Here is a 20,949-nt window from a genome sequence, read left to right as displayed (position 1 = left end):
GAAGAGTCATGAGAAAGGTGATATTTTAGAAAGTTTAATACTGCCCCATTGTGTAGGATGACCTGGCAGATTGAAGATATAATTTAGTGAGATAGGACCATCATCAAGGCACAAGGAGATGAAACCAGGGACAGATCAGAAAAGAGAAGCTATTTGGCAGCTTGCTGGATACAGGGAATAAATGAGAACGATAAATGAAAGCTGACTCCAGAAGCAATTAGTGCCCCTCCCCCCGAAACAACTGTAAACATCCGAAATCGGAATGTTGAGGTAGACTGTGCTTCCTACTCTGTGGGCAGCGTTCATGCTATAATAGTAAAGGAAAGTTTAAAAAAAAGATATTTAATTATCGAGAGGTTCCAAGTAAAGGTTAAGTATTGAATACCCACATTTACTTTCATTCCCTCCCAAAACCTCACTAAAACAACAGTAAAGAAATTTTTCTAAAAGGCATAAACCCACAAGGACAAAGAGATTGGGAGAGGAGACAACAGCAACAAAATTTTGGAAGCTGGGAAGCAGATGAATGAGTGGTAACTGACTTAGCCGCCCTGCGAAAGCCGAATCCTGAGCCAGCAATAGAGAAAGCCAAGAAACAACCCAATTTTCACAGAAGAACCCTAAAAATATTCAGAAATTGCCAGCACCAGGTAACTCTGGAAAGTGGGAAAGGAATGAGGGAAGATGAGGCTAACAATAGTATTGGTTGAAAATTTATTTTAAAAGATTGCCCTTCCCTGAACTCAGGAGAAGCACCCATAAATTATTCTCTAGACAGGATAAAGGTCACCAAGCACAGCCGATGCTGTGGTACCTTAGGAGAGATTGAGTGAATGTATCTATACTGAGTGTTAAAACTCCAAGATTTCTTTTCTTAAACAGTCCCAGAGTTCTGGTATTCAGGCCTATACCCTCCAGGCAGGAGATGGGTAATAACTCTTCCTCTGAAGAATCTGAGTAGCGAAGAATAAAGACTTAAAGAGAATAACCCCAAAGGTTTTCCAACCAACATCCCAGCTATTATCTCTCTACAGTAAAGCTACAGACAATCAGCTTTACCTACACAATCAAAGCTTCTTAATATTTTACCAAAAATCAGCTTTTAGTATTTCACTTTCATCCACCACATCTGTAGAAAGCCTCTTTTCTTTCAAAAGGACCAATGCAAACAAACAAGAAAAAAAGCAATGAAGATTAAACAGACTATAGGGAAAAGAAAACTCAGAGAGAAAAAAACCTTTTTTTTTTTTAGAGATTATCTATACCCTGAGATTTGGGTGCTTTAAAAAAGAAATATTCAGAGAATGAAAAAGAGCTGGAAATTAAACATGATAGAAGAAGTGAAGACTCAAGATTCTAGTTAGAACATAAGTTGAAAAATGTTCCCAGAAATAGAGAGAAAAGATTTTTTTAAAAATTAGTTTTAGCCCAGAATACCGAGTATCTATTCAATGGACATTTCAGAAATAGAGAACAAAGATAACAGAGGGGAATAACCAATCAACAAAATAACTCAAGAAAATACCCCATTCCTGGAAGGTATGACTTTCAACATTTAAGGAGTACACTACACAGCAGTGGTAGAGTCCCATCATCTCCAAAAGCATCATAATAAAATTTCAGAACACTGGGGACAAAGGTCAGGTCCTATATAGGTTTCTAAGAAATGGGGAAAGAAAAGCAAATCACTTAAAATAGATCAGAACTCAGAACAACTTCAGACTCTTGTACTGTACCCCTGAAATTAGACGACAAGGAAGTAAAGCTTTCTAATTTCTGAAATTTAGCCTTTCCAGGCTAAAATTTTATATCCAGCCAAACTATCAGTAGAATGTGAAGCTAAAAATAGACATTTTCAGATGTGCAAGGTCTAAAAAAATTTACCTCTCATACACTTTTTCTCAGGAAGCTACCAGAGGATGTGCTTCATCAGAATAAGGGACTAAATCAAGAAAGAGAAAGATGTGGGATCCAGGAAACAAACGATCCACATTGAAAAGTGAAGGAAATCACCTAGTTCAGGGGCTGGCAAAATTTTTCAGTAGAATGCTAGATAATAAATATTTTTGCCTTCCCAGGCCCTGTAGACTCTGTCCCAGCCACCCACTCTACTGTTGTAGAACAAAAGCAGCCATAGGCAATATATAAATGAGTGAACATGGCAGAGTTCCAATAAAACTTTATTTAAAAACCGACTGTGAGCTGCTTATAGGCTGTAATTTGCAGACATCTTACCTAGATGATGGTAAAGAATATTCCCAGGATAACAGTTCTACAGAGGTATAGAGGATAGCCAGTCTAGACTAGAACAGGTCAGAAAGCCCTAGGGAAGATTTTTCTTTGATAAAATGAAATCATTAAAATATTTTATGTTACTGAATTTCTTGAGAGAAGATTTAGACCCACAGTCCTCAAAGTTTTTGGTCTTAGAACCATTTACATTAAAAAATTATTGAGTTTTGTGTGATCTATTTATCTTTAAAAAGAAAAAAGAAAAAAATTATTGAGGACCTCAAAGAGCTTGTTTATGTGGTTTACCAATATTTACCCTATTAAATATTTTTATATTTACTGATTTCTATTTAAATAACAATAATGGGAAGCCGATGAGGCTCAAGTAATAGAGCCTCCACCTGTCATATGCGATGACCTGGGTTCAATCCCTGGGGCGTCCTGGTGAAAAAGAAGAAGAGAAAGCATGCCTGTGTGGTGAGCCAGTGCCCTACATAAGTGAGTCATGCAGCAAGATAATGACGCATTAAAAGAGAGATGAGAGAGTCAAGGTGAAGCACAGCAGAAACCAGGAACTGAGGTGGTGCAATTGACAGGGAACCTCTCTTCCCATCAGAGGTCTCCAAGATTGAATCCCGGTGAATCCTACAGAAGAGGAAATGAGAAGAGAAGACAACACAGCAAAAACAGCAGGGTGGGAGGAGGGGAAGAGGGGAAAATAAATCTTTAAAAATAAATAACAATAATGAACCTACTATATGTTAACATAAAAAACATTTTTATGAAAAATATATTTTCCAAAAAAAATTAGGAGAGAAGCTTGTTTCACATTTTTGGAAATCTCTCTTAATGCCTGGCTTTTTCAGCTGGATTTTCATGTGTGCTTCCGTATTCAATCTGTTGGAATAAGTTAGTTGAAGTATATGAAAAGAATCTGGTATTAGACAGTTACGTAGTTGGAAAAGAAAGGAGCTTTTTGATAGCTTTTTCAGATAATTGTGGATAGTCATCTTTCATAATACACCAAAATGTGACAAGAAGTTTCTTAAATATTAATTGTAATTTGCATCTGGAATTAAATCAACTGGTCTTTTTGTACTTGGTTCTATCTTACATTTTGAATGGATTTTACCCATGCATGATTTTGTAACATTGTGAATTGGTCATTTAGAAAATATTATATTGTTAAGCTATCTTCTAAATGTGGGCATATATAATGTCAAGTCACGTTTTAGTAATGACAATAATCCTATCAGATAAGTCTTTAAATATTGGGAAACCATCAAGCTCATGAGGCAGATACAAGTTTTCCAAAATTCTAATTTTGGTGAAAACTTGAATTCTGTCATTGGCAACAAATAATACCAGTTGTTTTCCTTGAAGTGCCAAATACACAAGTATAAATAACCATAGTTTGTACATCAGTTTTCCTTCAAGTAAAAAAGGTGCTCCACTAAAAAAGTAATTCATTTAGCTCACAACTCAAAGCAATTATATAAATGCTTTTTCTGAAGACATTCATCATATTTCCATTTGAAACATAAATGAAGAGGACAAGTACTCAAGGATTGAGTCATAAAAATTAATAACTTTTACTTCTTCATCAAGAACATTCTTAAATGATACTGGTATTTTGTTTTTACTGCAAGTGTGAGGTGACGAAAAATGCAATGACTCCTGGCACCATTCGATGCCACTGCCTTGATTCATGCCAGGACACCATCGCTTTGTCCCATCCGTATAAATGTAAACACATTGAAGAGAGCATATATCGCCTTGGTATTATTATGAAAATAGTTTTGGCCTTGTGGAGCCCTGAAAAGGTTGCAGGTACCCCCAGGAGTCTGTGGACCATACTTTGAGAACCTAGTTTATGGAAAGTTTGGGGTGGATTAATGTACAGAATAAATAGAAAAATCAAGCAAATTAAAATAAGGCATTATTAATACCAGTACAATTTAAAAGTTGTATAGGAAGGAAAAGTAACAGTATTTATTGACCGCTTACTATTTACATAACCATAATATATTAATCAAATCCATTCTGATAATTATGATATAACTACACTGGGAGAATGAGGGGCTAGAATGGTTAGGTGGATATGGTTGTGGGCAGGGATGTATGTGTGGAAGAAAAATAAATTCTCTTCTATAGTGAAAAGTTTATGAATATATAAAGTTGGTTGTGGTGATGAATGTACAACTTTGTAAATATACTGAGAGCCATTGATTGCCCCCTTTGGAAGGATTGTATGGTATGTGAATAAAATTGTTTAAAAAAAAAATGCTCATAGGCAAATTCCTGTTGGTCTAGAAACTGAGGAAGAAGAAAAAAACAGCAAAAAAGCAAAAACAAATCGTTTGGTGTCCCTACTTTCAAAAGAAACCAAAACTTTACATTAAAAAAACAATTTTATTTAACCACTTGAGGACTGTTGCATTTTTGCACTGTCTTTATGCACAATCTAAATTAAATCCAGAATTTTCTTGGGATTCTACCCCCAACATTGGTATGGAACTTGAAACACATTAAAATCACTGTAGGAAAAAAAAGTTTATGAATAATGCCTAAACCTGAAAAACCAAGAAGTAACATTCAATCAGGTTATACAGAAATATAAAAGTTAATACCAAAGTAATTCGTAAAAAGAGGTGAAAGCAGTGACCTCTGGGGAGTGGCAGGAAAGAAAAAGGGACAGATGGCTGCTGTTTTTCGTAAGACACCTTTGAACTATTTGAATGTTTGAACCCTGTATACTTTAATCTTTTTTATTTTGAAAATTTCAAATGTACATGAAAATAAAGTCATACAATAAATCATCCTCTTCCAGATCTAGCTACTGTCAAGATTTTTTTCCTTGCTCAAGTATTTTACAGCAAACTACAGGCTTCATGTCATTTCACTCATACATATTTCATTATGCAACACTAAAATCTTTGGACATTTTCTTACATAACCACAGTGCCATTAGCACATCTTACAATTAATAGTAAAACCTTGGTATTTTCTAAAACCCAGTCCATAATTATATTCCCTTGATTATCTCAAATTGATTTGTTTGAATTAGGTTCAAAACAAGTTATGTACCTTACTTTTAGTTTTTCAGCTCTTAAATATTTGATTAAAAAAGTTTTTTTAGTTGTTTAGGATTCTCTGAAATATAAAGAAGGAATTGTAAAGATGGTATACCAACAATCATATTTTTGTGGGGGTAGGAACATGGATGTAGAAAACATGAATGTAAAGATACCAGAAGGAAATAAAACAAAATGCTGGTAGTGGTTGTATTTGAGTAGTGAGACCGAGCAGGTTTTTTCCTTTTTTTTATGTTCCCATGATTTTTGAAAACGTGTATTACTTTTATATTTTATATGCTTATTTTTATAAAAGTTTAACCGAATAGAAAATAAAAGCCCAAAAAAGAAAACTAACTTGAGTCAACAGGAAAGAACTTTGAATCTGAATTATGCCTGCCAGAGTCAGACCCAAGAAATAAAAAGCTGCCCATTCTGAAGAGCTTCTAAAATATAAGGGTCATACTAGAAAAGAGGCAAAATCTGAAACCTCAGTTGGTCTTTAGAAACCCTAAAGTTTTGGGTGACCAAAACTTCTGGCATGAGGGACTAGATAGCAGGAGTGAAGAAGGCACCAGGTCCAGGAGGGGATGCTGAACCTGCAGTACAAACCAAGCCAAACAAGAAGTACAAGGACCTGAACTAGCAACAGAGTCGTGGGGCAAGACCTACTAACTACACTCCTGGTACTGTGGTTATTCAAATTCTCTACCCAGACAAACCAGACAGAAGCTAGACCTGATTGATTAGCCCTGGGATGTAGTGACAAACAAGGATTTCTACCCACAGTCAAGATGCATGAAATGAGAGGTCACATTCCAGACTCATGGTCAAAGGGTGGTACTTGTTCAAGACACTAACAAGGAAAGCCTAAGTTAAGCTTGGAGGGGACAAAGTTTGGAACCAGGTGGGAGGGTCATAGAGCCACAGAAGGCCAGGGAGAGAGGTGTAGACCTGTGTCAAGAACCCAAATGACCAATGCGCAAGGAGTTCACCCCATAAGGAGAGCCGCCCAGCACGAAAGAAAGTGCAGCCTGCCCAGGAATGGCACCGCACACACAGAGAGTTGACACAACAAGATGACGCAATGAAAAGAAACACAAATTCCCATGCTGCTGACTACAACAGAATCGGACAAAGAAGACGCAGCAAATAGACACAGAACAGACAACCGGGGTTGGGGGTGGGGAGGGGAGAGAAAATAAATAAATCTTTAAAAAAAAATAAAAAATAAAAAAGAACCCAAATGAGGCGGCCAACTTGGCCCAGTGGTTAGGGCTTCCGTCTACCGCATGGGAGGTCCGCGGTTCAAACCCCAGGCCTCCTTGACCCGTGTGGAGCTGGCCCACGCACAGTGCTGATGCGCGCAAGGAGTGCCCTGCCACGCAGGGATGTCCCCCGTGCAGGGGAGCCCCACGTGCAAGGAGTGCGCCCCGTAAGGAGAGCCGCCCGGCACGAAAGAAAGTGCAGCCTGCCCAGGAATGGCGCCGCACACACGGAGAGCTGACAAAACAAGATGATACAACAAAAAGAAACACAGATTCCCGTACCACTGACAACAACATAAGTGGACAAAGAGGAAGATGCAGCAAATAGACAAAACAGACAACTGGGATGGGGAGGGAAGGGGAGAGAAATAAATCTTTAAAGAAAAAAAAAAAACCCAAATAAATGAAGAGGAGAGGATGTGAAGCCTGTGTGGTCAAAGCTCAAGACTGGGTTTGTATGTAGTGGTGGCTTCTCTTGGAGTGGGGGCTTGAACTTAGTTAATATGAGCTGGGGTGGGGCCAACAGCATTGCACCATTGCTACTTATGGCATGGACATCAGTCTCACCTGGTGCGTTGAAATCCATATTGTCACAAGAGACAATCCACCCAACTAATTTGTGAATTCCAGTGACCTCATTATCTCCTTAACTCCTCTGGTACAACTGTCTTATTTGACACTTGGGAATGTGAGGTCCTACAAAAGAAAGACCGGGTCTGTATGCCCTATATGTCCCACTCACTAGATTAATCTTGATTTGAATTCATCCCTGTCAAAATACCAGTCTCAGACTTTAAAGTCACAAGCAATGAAACTGACTTGGTAACTTAAGTCCTTAAGATTTTAGAACCAGAGACTCTCAAGGTTAAACATCAGAACAGTAAAGGAAAGGTCTTGCAGTTACTGTGCCCATCTACAGCTTGTGTTGCCCTGCAACATACCTGCCATGTGCTGTCAATGCTTAGGACCCGGACGTGTACTCCAAAATCCACCCATTTCAACCTTATATTAACAGCAACTCCATTTCAGCCCAAAACTATGCTCTCATTCTTGACTTTGGTCTTATTTTCATACCCTACATCCAATCCACCAGTAAGTAATCTCACTTTGCCTTCTAAATACATTTAGAATTTGCCCCTTTTCACCACTACCAGCACTGTTACAGGGCCCAAGCTACCATCTCTCACCTGGACTAATACTGTGGCCTCCCAAATGTGCTTCCTGCTTCTTCCCCCCTGCCTCTGCTGTTTCTTCTCTCCATACACCAGTCAGAGTAATCCTTCATTCATAAATTAGATCTTATTTTCCTCTTCTTTATTCCCTGTCTTATCTGTTACAAATGATCAACTACAGAGACTTGGGACTACACTCTTCTTATTTCCTGAGCCATCTTTTCTCACATGGGAGAAGTTGGCTTTTATTATAATAACAGTGAGCTCTCTACTGCCAGCTTCCATGACCTGACTTGTTTATTACAAATTTTCCTAACCACCATCTTCTAATATCCTTCGATACTGCTATTTCTTGCCATTCTGCCTTATATGCCCCATTTTGAACAGTGAACATTGTTAAGAAGACCATGGGCCTTCAGTTTAACTTAGGAATCCTTGTATTTTTTTAATGAACCTGTTTCAGAATTTTATACCTGGGCTCCAGTCTTCAACTTTGCCTTCCACTATTCATTCCTCCAAGACCCACCATTCCTCCAAGACTTTCTTCTCTCTTTCTTTGAGACCATAAAGACCAGCCAACTTGATGTGCTTAAGTCCTCCCTTCTTGTTGTTCTAGGTTGCTAAGCTGCTCAAGCAGATACCATGAAATGTGTTGGCTTTTACAATGGGAAATTTATTAGCCTACAAGTTTACAGTTATGAGGCCATGAAAACATCTAAACCAAGGCATCATCAAGAAATAACTTCTTCCTGAAGACTGGCTGCTGGCGATTCTGGACTTCTATGTCATATGGCAAGGCACATGGCGGTGTCTGCTGGTCTCTCTCTCCTCTTCTGGGTTTTGTTGCTTCTAATTTCTTACTGCTGTGACTTTCTCTTTGTCTGAAGTTCATTCTCTCATAAAGGACTTCGGTAAGAGGATTAAGACCCACCCTGATTGAGGTGGGTCACATCTTAAGATCCTACTCATCAAAAGACCCTACTTAAAATGTGTCCACACCCACAGGAATAGATTACTTTTAAGAACATTCTTTTCTGGGGTCCATACAGATTCAAACCATCACACATGTCAAAATTCCTCTCTGCCTTAACCCACCCTTTCCCCTCTCTCCATGGAGTAAAACATGCTCCTATTCCAAGCAGAGTTTAACCCATGTTCTTCAGATCTTTTAATGGCATCAACATCCACACAGCCACTCACACTTAACATCTCTAACTTCCTCCTCTATCCAAACAGTTCCAAGTGTTAACAACTCTACCTTTGCAGTGTGTGTCTAATCAGTTCTCTCTTTTCCATTGCGTAGTCATTACCCCTCAGTCCTTGCCATCTTCCACTGGGGTTGTTGGATAGACTTTTTGTGGCCTCTCCATTCTCTTTCCCCAGTGGTGGTGGATGTCCTTCTAAAAGCTGGATCTGGTCCTGTCACTCTAATTTGTCTTTTAACAGTATCTCTTGACTTTCCCCAGAGGTCCAGTCTCTGAAGTGTGATATACATAGACCTCCACCAACTCATCTCCCAACACATGACCATCTGCCTTCCCTCCTCCAATCCACTCCCCTCTATTCTTGCCACTGAAATATTTATTTGGCCTCATATGGAGTTGCTACACTTCTGAGATTTTGCATATGCTTCTTCCTCTTCCTAGAATGTTCTTCCCCTCATCTCTACCAATAAAAATCCTACTCATCCTTCAAGCTAAAACCTCTTTCATGAAACACTTGGTATTCATTCATTCATTCAGTAAATATGCATGGAGTATTTGCTATGTTCAGATGCTGTACAAAATGGAAGCAGTAGTTATCTCCTGAGGGTAGATTTACAGAATTTTTTTCTACTTTCTCCCGCCTGTATTTTTTAAGTTTTCTACAATGATTGCATATTACCATTGTAATTTAAAAAGTAAAAATTATTTTGAGAATTTTTTCCTGTTTTCTTTAATAAACATGAGAAATATGTTTGTAGTCTGAGTGGGCAGGTGAATAGAAAAGGTGTGGAAGTTGAGGAAGGAAGGAATAGAGTTTGGGAGCCATGTCAGAAAGGTAGTGGGTGGGCTCAGGACCCAAAGCCGAGGTGGAGGACCACCAATCCTTGTGGTCTGGGGGGAGGGAGTGAAAATTGGGGGTCTCTGTTAAGGCTGGGAAGGGAACAGGGTGGACTACATGACCAGGTGTTCAGACCTGAGGGTCCCCTAGCCTCCCAGTCAGAATCTATCTTTTGCATCTCTCTTCTGCACGCCTGCTGTCTCTCCCTGCACTTCAGAGTCATTTGTGTAAAGATCTGTTGTCCTACTAGGTTTTGAAGCCCTTATAAACAGGGTGAACTCTTAATTTCCTTTTCTCCCCACCCGCTCCCCCACAGCACAGTGCCATGTTCCCAGAAACTGCTCGAAACTTCTTGCATAAAGTGAATCGTGACTGTGTAATTAGAACGCTGCCCCCTTGTAAGTCACTTTCATCCACAGCAGCCTCGGCAGCACTCCTGGCAGGTGTGGGCGTGCCAACCTGGGAGACAGAGGCGAGCCTTGCCCAGCTCCAGGCACCGCTGGCTGCCCCAGAGCCCACCTCTCCTGCAACGCCCCCTCCACCAGCTTCAGCCCACCCCTTCACACCCCTGCCTCCTGCTGGCACACCAGCCGCCCCCTTTGTAAATCCTACTAACTTGAGGAATCAGATGGCGCGCTCTTCTGGGTCTTCACAGTGTCCACGTCGTTCTCACTGCCCCGGGCTCATGAATAGTGTCACGTAACCTGTGGCTTCAGCTAATGGGAAAGAACCGCAGTGCTAGGGTTTTGTGTTTCATCTATGAACACTGAGGTGGAAATCTTGCCAAAGCAGCTCCCTGTGAGAGACAATAGCTTCAAAGGCTGATTATGAGAATAAAAGAAAAGTTCCCAGAACATCCATCTTTAGTCCTTCCCAAAGGCGGAGCAGCGTGGTTTTGTTTCAGGCCCTTTGAGACAGCACTGGGACACGAGGAGCCTCTGGAAGAACTGCTGTGTTCTCTCTTCCTCGTGTCCCAGTTTCCTAGCACAAGCACCATGTAGCTGGCTTAGCTGACTAAGGTCACGCCGAGGGAACAGCAGAACACAGTAAGGAGCACGGATTTTGCTGTGAAAATAAGAATGCCACGTAAAAGTATTTTCAAGAAATAAAATCAAAACAAAAAAATAGACATTGATCATTTAGAAGGATGTCATGTCATGCAAAAACCTAAAAATTATTTTTAAGCACCTCTTACTCTGCATTTGAATGCTATTAATACTTAAATCTGGGCCCTAAAGTTTAGTAAACATAACAGGTCACTGCTGTGCTGGTGGCACCTGTTTTTGTGAGATGACTTCCATCGGGCCTGGTGGAAAGGCTGGGCTGGATCACCTCACTGGTCTTAGACGTCTGTGATTCTGTGTTTCCAGGGCCTACCTGACCCAGTGCTCAGAAGGCTCCCTCTTGCTCTCCTACATTTTCCTTCCTTCCTTCCCCTCCCCACCCATGCCAGCTTCCTTCCCATAGCCCATAGACCTTATAGCCTGTCCACTGAGATGAAGGCCAAGGTGAGTATGAGCCTCTAAAGATTTCTTCTGCCCCATCCCACCCCCATGCACCTGTCCAGCTGGTAAACATGGTAACCACCTGTCGAGGCCTGCCTAGGCGTGGGAGCCTTGGGGCCACTGTTTCCCTGCCCACCTCCAGAGCTGCTCCTCTCATATTTCCTTTTCCTAGGGGCGCAAGGCAAGTGCTTTCAGAAGTTTCCTCGGTTTCCTTCCTCTCGGGCTTAGATCTAGTTGGCTGCCCCTGGGTCAGGATGGGAAGGGGCGCCTGATTCCGACTCTGTGGAGGTCAGAGGTCCAGGCTTCTTGCAGGTGACCTAAGAGAACAGCGTACTCAGGCTTTTCTTCTGTACAAATAAATCTTTAAGGAAATTCTAGCACAGAAATAAACTGACTCAAAAACTAAAGCCGGCTGGCAAACACACAGTGGTGCTTCGCGTGCCCCCTCCCCAGTGCCCTTGGCAGAGGTCTTGGTTGTACCCCCAGCACTTCCCTGCAGAGCCCCAGGCAGCCTCCCAGCCGCCGCCCCACGCCGAGAGAAGAGCAGTTCTACAGCTGTTGTGTGGAAGGAAACTGTCGCTGACTGTGCTTCACTCCTAATATTTTCTCCTTCATCTTTGGGTTTTCTCTGTTTCTTTTTTAAGAACCCCGCTCCTCAGTCACAGGGGACCTAAGCTTTCGGGCTTTCCTCCTCCGGCTGCACTGCCGTTCCTGGGGCTCTGGTCGCTGTCTTGTCACTGGCCCTGCCCTAGCTGGCTTTCCACGACAGACAGTGTGGATCTGCCCCTCTCAGCTTTCTAAGAGGCCTTCCTCTTTCTTCCCAGTTCTTTTTCAGACACTTTCTACTTGGTGTGGGTTGGTTTCTAGCACAACTGTGCTGCCCCCGCAAGATGATTGCCCTGTGTTCACAGTGGACAGAAGCTGTAGAGACACCCCCACCCCCACCCCAGCAACTGCCCCAGAGAATCCAAACTGTCTCCCTGATATGTTTCTCAAACTGAATTTACATGATGAAGCCCGGAGGTGCTGCAGAATGACTTTGCATCTCATTACTTAAGATTGCAAATTAACTCTGTTAGCAATTTTTGAACCAAAGATTTCTTAATGAGACACTGGCATTTTTTAGAGCATACATTTTTAAAAAATCATTTGAGGAAGCGGCTGTGGCTCAATCCATTGGGCTCTCATCTACCATATGGGAGGCCCTGGGTTCACATCCCAGAGCCTCCTTGTGAAGGCAGGCTGGCCCGTGCCCATGGAGAGCTGATGGCCTGCTCCCACGGAGAGCTGGCACAGCAAGATGATGCAACAAAAGGGAGACAAGCAGACACAGAAGAGCGTGCAGCAAATGGACACAAAGCAGACAGCAAGAAAGCCGCAAGCAGCGGGGAGGGGGGATAAATAAATTTTTAAAAATCATTTGAACAGATTTTCAAGGATTGTGGTTTCCTCACAATGTTATATCTATAAAATAGAGAAAGCTCATGTGTATTTGAGACATCCTGATTTTCTTTACTTCATCATCTTACCATGCCTGTTTTGTGAACTTCAGCCGACAAGTAATAAAGAGAACACTAGATTTTGAGTCTAAGTCTTTAGACGAGGCTCTGCCTGGAGATCACTTAGGAGTTTGTGACAAGTCACCAGCCTGTTTTCTCAACTGTAAAAAGGTCTCCATAATGCCCTCCCCCAAGATTAGTAAAGGAGGTTTTAAAGGGCATAGGTGTGAAAGCACGCTGAACCGACAGGGGCCCTGTGGCCCGAAGGTGGTGACTGTTCAGAGTCGACCTGGCGACCAGAAGCTGACCTTGTGTAGGATACCTTAGGACCCGTGAGCTGCCTCTTTCTAACAAGGCTTCCCCCGTCGCTGTTGGCACTGGATCAGTCTGCTCTTCTCCTGGAGGGGGCAGGAGACTTGCCTGACTTCTGAGAGGGAGGGGCCCAGATCCTGTGATTACCGAAGGAAAGGGAGGGACCCAATCTGCTTTCTGAAGGGTTTAGTTTATGAATCTCATGGCTTTTTCCCTTTTTCCATGAAAAACTCTTTGTCCTTTTGTCTTCTGCCACTGGCCCTGGTTATGGACTGGGCGTTGATGTGAATGCAGTTTCCAAATTGGAAATTAATGAGGTGTTCCATCCAGAGAGGCCCTCCTTCCATCCTGTGGGGCTGGCTGCCCTTGGGATCCCCCTCCATTTGGATCTTTCCTTTTTATGCCTTTCCCTGTGGAAGGCTGCAGCGGGCATCCTTTCTTCCCAGCTGGCCCCCTCCACGAGGTGGTTCCAGGCCTGGTTTTCCTAGCCTGAGAAGTTTTTAGGCCATTTGTCAGCTCTGAGTCCCAGAGTCACTGGATTGGATTGTGCTAAAGCAGGATAGGCTCTTGCTGGGTCGAGAAGTCCTTGATAGCTCTTCAGAGCTTCCACCTCAGCTCCTTGGCTGCTTAGAAAGGAGGCCGGGTACCAGGAACACAGGCAGTAAGGGGAGGCACTCGAGCAAGGTGGAAGAGCGGCTGCAGACTTGTCAACAGCAGAGTAGCCTCGCAGTTGGTGGTGGTGGTGTGTGTGGAGAGGGGGCATCCACCACCTGCTGAGAAGGAAGCAAAGTGAGGGAACAGAACTTTGGTGGATAAGGAGGGGTAGAATTGTGAAGCTGTCAAAGTTGCAGGTAATAAATTTTAAGGACACCTCAAGATTAAAAGCGGCCCCCGGTCAGGGCTCAGCGCTGCAATTCCAGGGTTTGAAGGGAGCAGGAAAGGTCTGTTTATATCCACGGTACATGGGCTTACAGGGGGGAAGGGGGGTGCACTCGAACTTACTGCCAACTCTTGTGCAAAAATGCTTCAGGAGAGAGGACCTGGAGCTTCCATTAGATTTTTAAAGAGGTTCTTGACCCACTGGTTTGCGAGAAAACCAATGCCCTGCGAGGGTGGCACAGGTCCTCCTACCTGTGTGGCGGTCACCCTGCAGAAGAGTGTCCCCGGGAAAGAGGACACAGACCCCAGGAAGCCAAACATCCTATGACCCAGAGGCGCCTTGTGAAGGGCAGGAACAGAGAGGAGCAGAAGAGAGTGGGAACAGCTAAAGACAGGCTGTCAAGCAAAGTGTAGACCTGCCGAGAAGGAAGGTCGACTGGGTTTGGATTGAAATGGAGAAAAGGAAACAAGCTAAATCTCCAGGGGAAAACTTTGTGACCGCAAGAATGAGTAGGTCACGGCCCTGTTATTCTAGAGGAGGTTGGAGAAACTCCACTTGTGGGGAGTTTTCAGGAAGCATGGATGTGATAGGACCAGCATGTGCTGACCTTGAAGGGAGAGCTGCCAGCGAGACCGCCCCACCTGGCCCGCTCTGCTGTCCCTAGAATTGACTGCATTCAGCACACACATCTCTCCTGGGAGCCAAAGTCAGGATCTATTTGCCACAGCAGAGGAGTCATGAGCACATTATTTGAGTCACATATTTTTGTATAGAAATGGTTCTTGGAGTAACCTGGAAGGTATACTTTGAGGATTTTTTTTTTTTAGAAAAATTAACATCTGATATTATTACAGTCAAGAGTTTTTGTAGTAAGGCAGTTTGTAGTAAAGCTAGTTGCTACCGTCTCATCCTGTGCCTCTCTGCTGCCATTTTAAGAGTGCTGGGGCTTCCTTTAAGAGGGCCTTGGTTCAGAGGGGTCTCACTAGCCTTCCTGGGTGGGAGCTGTACCACATGGAGGCTTTGTGGTATAGACGGCTCCCCGGGTGGTATAAACGGTCTCCTTCCACATGGGACATTGAGGATGGCCCTTTGGAGGGAAGCATTGTCTCAGAGCTGGTGGATGGAATGATTTGGCTGGTGAAAAGGAAGGCGAGGGGAATGGAAGGCGAGGGAACGTTAATCCCGGCTGAAGGCCCCACCGCTGACAGGCTCCTCACCCTCCTGAGCCCTGCTTTACCTCAGGATGTCCTGCTTTTCTGTGCTGGGGAATCCCTTTTGCTACAGCATTTCGAGAGCTTTTCCACTTTCCTTGGGCCCTTGAAGCCCACCCCGCCTCCCTCGCTCTTGGCCTCATTGTTGACTCCAGCAGTTGGAACTCCTCTTCCCCTCTGCCTTGCCTACCATCATCATCCATGGCCTTCCCCTACCTCTCCCCTCTCAGCGATGGATCCGCTCCTCTTGGCCCAAGATCCCTTTGTTCTCTGGAGTCATCAATTCTCCCTCTCTACAGGCTTCTTCCCCTCACTACAACAAACACAACACACTCCTCCATCCTACTTTTCTTCCCTGCCAGACCCTAGAAGTGTCCACACTCATTGCTTGGCTCCTCTGCTAGCCACCCCCACTCCTTAACCAGAGCCCCCCAGGCTTTCCCACACCTGATGCACACAGGAAACGGGGCTGCTTGAGGGGCATGGACACGAGGCCTGGGAAGGAGAAGCCCTGGCTGCCCTGTGGCCAAGAGGAGCCCATTTGCTCATGGGCTGGGAAGATCTACCTGAAATCTTTGCAGTTAGCCTCTCCTCTCCCTCCCTCATATCCCGCCCCCACCCCCACCCCACCCCATGAAAGAGTCTTCCCAAAGATTACCGTAACCCAAAGCCAAGTGCAAGGGCCTTTTCTTTGTCTTCATCCTCCTTGACATCCAGGCAGCATTTGCGAAACACTAGTGTGAAGAGCTTGGACTCTGGGACCAGGCTGCCTGGGTTCAGTTCCTAGCTTGTCACTCACAGCTGTGTGACCTTGGGCAAGTTACAAATTTCTCTGTGCCTTAGTTTCCTTGTTTGAAGAATGATGATGCTATTCACAGGCTGGTTGTGAGAATTAAAGAGTTGATGTGGGTACTCTAGGAAAGAGTGTGAACAGGGCCTGCCTCAGAGGAGATGCTATAGAAGGGTCTGCTGTTGCTTCAAGCACCCCTTTCTCAACCTCTTCTCCTGCTTTGCCTCACATTGGACATGCCTGGTTTCTTTCATACCTCTGAGCTCTCTTGTTTTTCATTTGTTTTCATTCTCTGACTTCTCCTTTTGCTCCCCGAATTGGAGGGGTTGTTAAAGAGTCAGCCTCAACCCTCTCCCTTGCCCTTCCCTTCTTTCTGGGACTCCTCAGGTGATAGTGGCAGCTGTGCCCCTCTAGTCCCGTCACACCCCAGGTCCACACCCTGCATGTCCTGCTAGATATTCCCATCTGCATCTTCTCCCAGCCCCTCAGATTCAGGATTCCCAAACATATTTTAGTGTGGATTTATTTTTGCTTTTAAAGTAATAACTGCCCATTTTAGAAAATGCAGAAAAATGGAAAGGGTAAAGTACAGATCAGTGGTAACCCCACCATGCAGAGAGCACCACCACTCAGCTGGCTGATATGCTCAGAGCCTGTGGTTCTCAGCCAGGGCCAAATCCCCCAGTCCCTCCGCCCCTCCACCCAGGGGACATTTGGAGACATTTTGGGTTGTCTCAACTGGGGTGGGGGTAGAGGGTGCTGCTGGCACCTACTGGGCAGAAGCCCACAATGCTGCTGAACATCCTGCAGTGCACAGGACAGCCCCTGCCACAAAGAGTGAGTCCACCCCAAAGGTCAAGAGCATCAAGCTGAGAGACCCTGTTCCAAACCTTTGTCTCTACACATAGCCCTAAGTGGGACAAGTTGGCCTTGGTTTTCTCTTTCTGCCCCCATCCTGCAGCTCCCCCTGTGTTCTCTCTTTCTGCCCTTGGCCCCCTCCCCGCCCATCTGACCTGTCACCAAGCCTGCTGCATCTTGGGTCTGTCCCTGCTTCTCTACCCTAGTTTGTTTGTTTGTTTGTTTTTACTTCATTTTTCTTTATTTGTTTCTCCCTCCCCTAGATGGTTCTCTGATTTGTCTGCTCCTTGTTTGCTCAGCTTCTTCGGGAGGCACCAGGAATCAAACCTGGGACCTCCACATGGGAAGCGAGTGCCTAACAGCCTGAGCCACATCCGCTCCCCGCAGGCTGCAGCAGCTGCTGGCTGGTGGCATCTGCTTGTTGAGGCAGAGGCAGCGTATAGCTTGGTGTGTCATCTACCTTGGTTTTGACATTGATGACCACTCACCCAAACTGATGAAGAAGTGCCAACAGTCCTTTAACTTCAGGTTTCCTGCTTGGCCTTGCGTATGCCACCCCTGTGTTCAGGGACCCTCCGTAGTCCTCCACTGCCCTTCAACTCGCGTCCACACCTGCTCTCTGGAAGCCTCCTGGGTACAGCCCCACTGGCCTCTCTGCCCTGGAGCTCCCTCGCTGCTCTGCCCTCCAGCCACTGTGTCTCTTCCTTGGCTCCCAGTGCTCTCTTCCTAACATGCTTTGTGCCCCGTGTTCCCCAGTACAGACTGTCCACATTCTTCAAGATCTGGCCCAGGTGCCATGTCTTAGATGGAACCACCCCTCATTCCCTCCTCTGCCCTCCAGAGACCCAGGCTCTTGGGCAGGGCTTGGGCACACACACTGGAGGCAACACTGAAGGCAGAGCTTCTGTGTCTCCTTCATCTTTGTGCCCAGCCAGAACCTAACACCATTCTGAGCACAAAGTCAGTGCTCAGTAAATCCTTGTGAAATGTGTATAGATGAATGGTTGAATGAAAGAAAGACCTGGGGGAAAGAAATGTTTTCCTCCTGACTGTCTCACAATCTGTCCATCTTTACAGATCCTTAGTGAATGGTTTGGCCGGACCATCATCCACTCCTGCACCAGGCTGAGCTACGAGCATGCACAGAGCATGATCGAAAGCCCTACGAAGAAAATCCCTGCACAGGAGCTGCCCCCCATTTCTCCGGAGCACACCAGTGAGGAGGTGCACCAAGCCATCTTGAATCTCCATGGCATCGCTAAGGAGTTACGCCAGCAGCGCTTTGCAGATGGTGCGCTCCGCTTGGATCAGGTCAGTGCCCTCCTTTTCCCAGTGCACCCGACCGATGTGGCTTAGGCCTGACCCATACATGGGCAAGCTTCCGCCTGCGCTCAGGGGCCGCCCTTCCTCCTCCTGTCTTCCATTGGTACGCTACAACAGAGTGCGGCAGGCAGGGACCAACTCCCATCCACCTCCCGGGCGCCACTGGAGCTGGGCCCATTGGTGTGAGCGGGGCAAAAGAATGGGCTCTGTGTGGGCGGCTCTGTGACCGAAACTCCCAGCCTTCCTGCCCTGGTCGGGTCGTGTCCGGGACTCGATCCTCATCCCAGGTTTCTACCTCAGATCCCTTTCGACTGGAGGCAGGAACTGGAAGCAAGGAGTTCAGGAGGCAACTGACCAGTATCTAATCCTGAGGCTTTAAAATAAATTTTTCTTCTGATCCCTTGTCTTCCAAAAAGAATGATACGTTTACAAATTCCAGATAAATATCTGAAGAAGCAATAAAATGAGGGGACTATAGAACATTGACCGCTGAAGAAAATGATAGCCAAGGACGGTGTTGATTGCTGTCAAAACTCACAGCCATGCAGGTGGCCCTCTGGGACTTTGGCAGCTGTCACCTCAACCTAGTTGAATTTCTGTGTCCCAAAATCGGTAACTCTTAGTGTCTAGTAATTCTTTCCACATAACTTGTAGGTAGGCTACAGAGTGGAACCTGTATTCTGTACCGTGGAATTTTTTTTCTCCTTGTATATTTCTTACGTAAATTCCAGAGAGCTCGCTGTCCTTCCCTGCGTACTGTGTGCTGTGGGAAGTGTCTCTCTGTCTAAAAAGTGAGGCGAACCGTGGCAAAGCTGCCGGGATTCACTGGGAGAGCTGTTTATCTGACCAGCAGCCTAGCTCAGCCTAACGGAAGACTTCTTTCTCTGAGCCTTTCATCTTGGAGAGATCTGAAAGGGCTTGTTTTAAAACCTCCTCATTGTAGTTTTAATGTCATCCAACCTTTTGAGACAAACATGGACAAGTGCTTCTCAGAGGTTTGCACATGGTTAGCAGCCCTTGCACACGGGCTGCCCTGGCCTGCCTGGGCTCCGGAGAGCCAGGGTGGCTGCTGGAGCCGTCACACACCCTCCCGTGCCCGGGCTTTGCAGCCTGAGCAGGCCGCCTATGTGAGAACGCTGGTGGGGCGAGAGGAGGCGGAGCGGGCGCCGAGGAGGACGAGGCTGGCAGAAGGGTGCTTACGGCCTAGGAGGTGACACAATATCTCCTTCCTCCTTCATGACATCGTTCTTGGGGTAGGAGCACCTCGTTCCCATGCACCGGTGGCCTCCTTGTTGTCGCATCCAAGGACGCGTTCCCCTCCTTAGCTTGCTAGACTTCTCTCCTAACCCTGGCCCTTTGAAGCTCACCTCCCATTCTACTCTGCTTCTCCTTGTACATCTCCAGTTGTGCCCTTTTAGTCCTCTTTGCAGAAACCTCTTCCTCTGCCCACCCCTCTTGGGTTGGTATTCCCTGGGATCTACCCCACCCTCTTTTTTTCTCTTATCTACACTCCCTTCGCAAATGAATTCCTCGCTAACTGGATGCTGATAATGCCAAAATCTGTATCTCCAGCCCAGCTCTCTCCCCCCAGGGTCCAGGTGAGCCTCCAGCTACCTTTGAAATCTTCACCTGGATGCCTGATTGTCCTCTCAACCCAGTGCTCATTTTTCCTCTGGAAACATGCTGAGCACATAAATACCCTGCTCTCCCTCTACTCCTACCAGGAGAATCATGTGTATCCAGAGTCAATCGGATTTGTTCCCAAACTTGTTTATGCCAGTGGCACGTGTTACTGAAATTATGCAAATTAAATATTAGGTAAACTGATAAAAATAAGAACATAAAAAAGAAAGCTGTAATTTCTGTAAAAATTCAGTTAAATGTTTTGGAAAGACTTGACAAGGATGGATCTTCAAAAACTGTTGTTTGGGTGAGACAACTGTAACAGAATAGGGGAGAATCATAAAATTCAAGAATTCTGTACTTGTTTTACAATGTCTATGTTTTTCCTCTCTTTTTAAAAAACAAAACTGTTAATCATGGTCAATGAATTGAGTTTATTCAGAGACTAGAAGTCCAATTAGCATACTCTTTCTAAAAAGTCTTACATTAGAAAAAAACTGGGAATGAATGTACATTTCCATAAATTAAAATGTTTAGTTATCTCTATAGCTCTTCTGTATGTTTCCCTTCCAGCTGCCCTTCAAATGAGAGGGTTTCTGCCCCATCGTTTTTAGAGACTTCGCCCCATCAGGTTGTTGTGAAGTTCAATTGCTCTTAAGTTTGTGAACTACCTTAAAAGCTATAGAAGACTGTTGGATGATCTCATCTTACATTGGGAAGCATATGGTACTCAAGGCAAATTATTGATTGGCACTGATCTTTTGGCATCTTTTAGAATTAGAATTTTCTTTTGCTGAAAATGACTTTAGATATCATCTAATGGGCCCTCTTAATTTATAAATTAGAAAGATGAAGCCCCAAAAGGTTAAATGAGTTGCTTAAATGCAGCAAATCCAGATGGCAAACTCTTTGTTCACTTCTCCTCCATTTACATCATGCTGACTTAAGAGAGAAGAAAGTTTTCCTCAAAAGTCCTAATTAGGTTCCAGTTAATTAAGATTTGAGAATAATGGATTTGCATCCTTGGAGTTGATGCTTTGGTTCCCCAGAAAACAAATCTATGGACCACAGCTTTAGGAGGAGCCCATCAATCTCCTGTAGCCAAGGAAACTGGTGAGATCGTTTTCTAGTCAGCTAAATGACCCCTTTCAGAAGTCAC

At 44.7% G+C, this 20,949-nt stretch overlaps 1 protein-coding gene across 1 annotated transcript in view; it reads left to right on the top strand.

The window, feature by feature from the left end:
* The window catches only part of DIS3L2 (DIS3 like 3'-5' exoribonuclease 2), a 392,051-nt gene that overhangs the window by 335,118 nt on the left and 35,984 nt on the right, over window positions 1-20,949 (top strand). Inside the window, exon 13 of the mRNA XM_058299893.2 lies at window positions 17,922-18,155. Coding sequence (XP_058155876.1) covers window positions 17,922-18,155 — 234 coding nt within the window. The remainder of the gene's footprint in view (window positions 1-17,921; window positions 18,156-20,949) is intronic.

This window comes from Dasypus novemcinctus, chromosome 7 (assembly GCF_030445035.2).
Source record: "Dasypus novemcinctus isolate mDasNov1 chromosome 7, mDasNov1.1.hap2, whole genome shotgun sequence".
NCBI classification, from domain to species: domain Eukaryota; kingdom Metazoa; phylum Chordata; class Mammalia; order Cingulata; family Dasypodidae; genus Dasypus; species Dasypus novemcinctus.
This window is presented reverse-complemented; position numbering and strand designations above follow the sequence as displayed.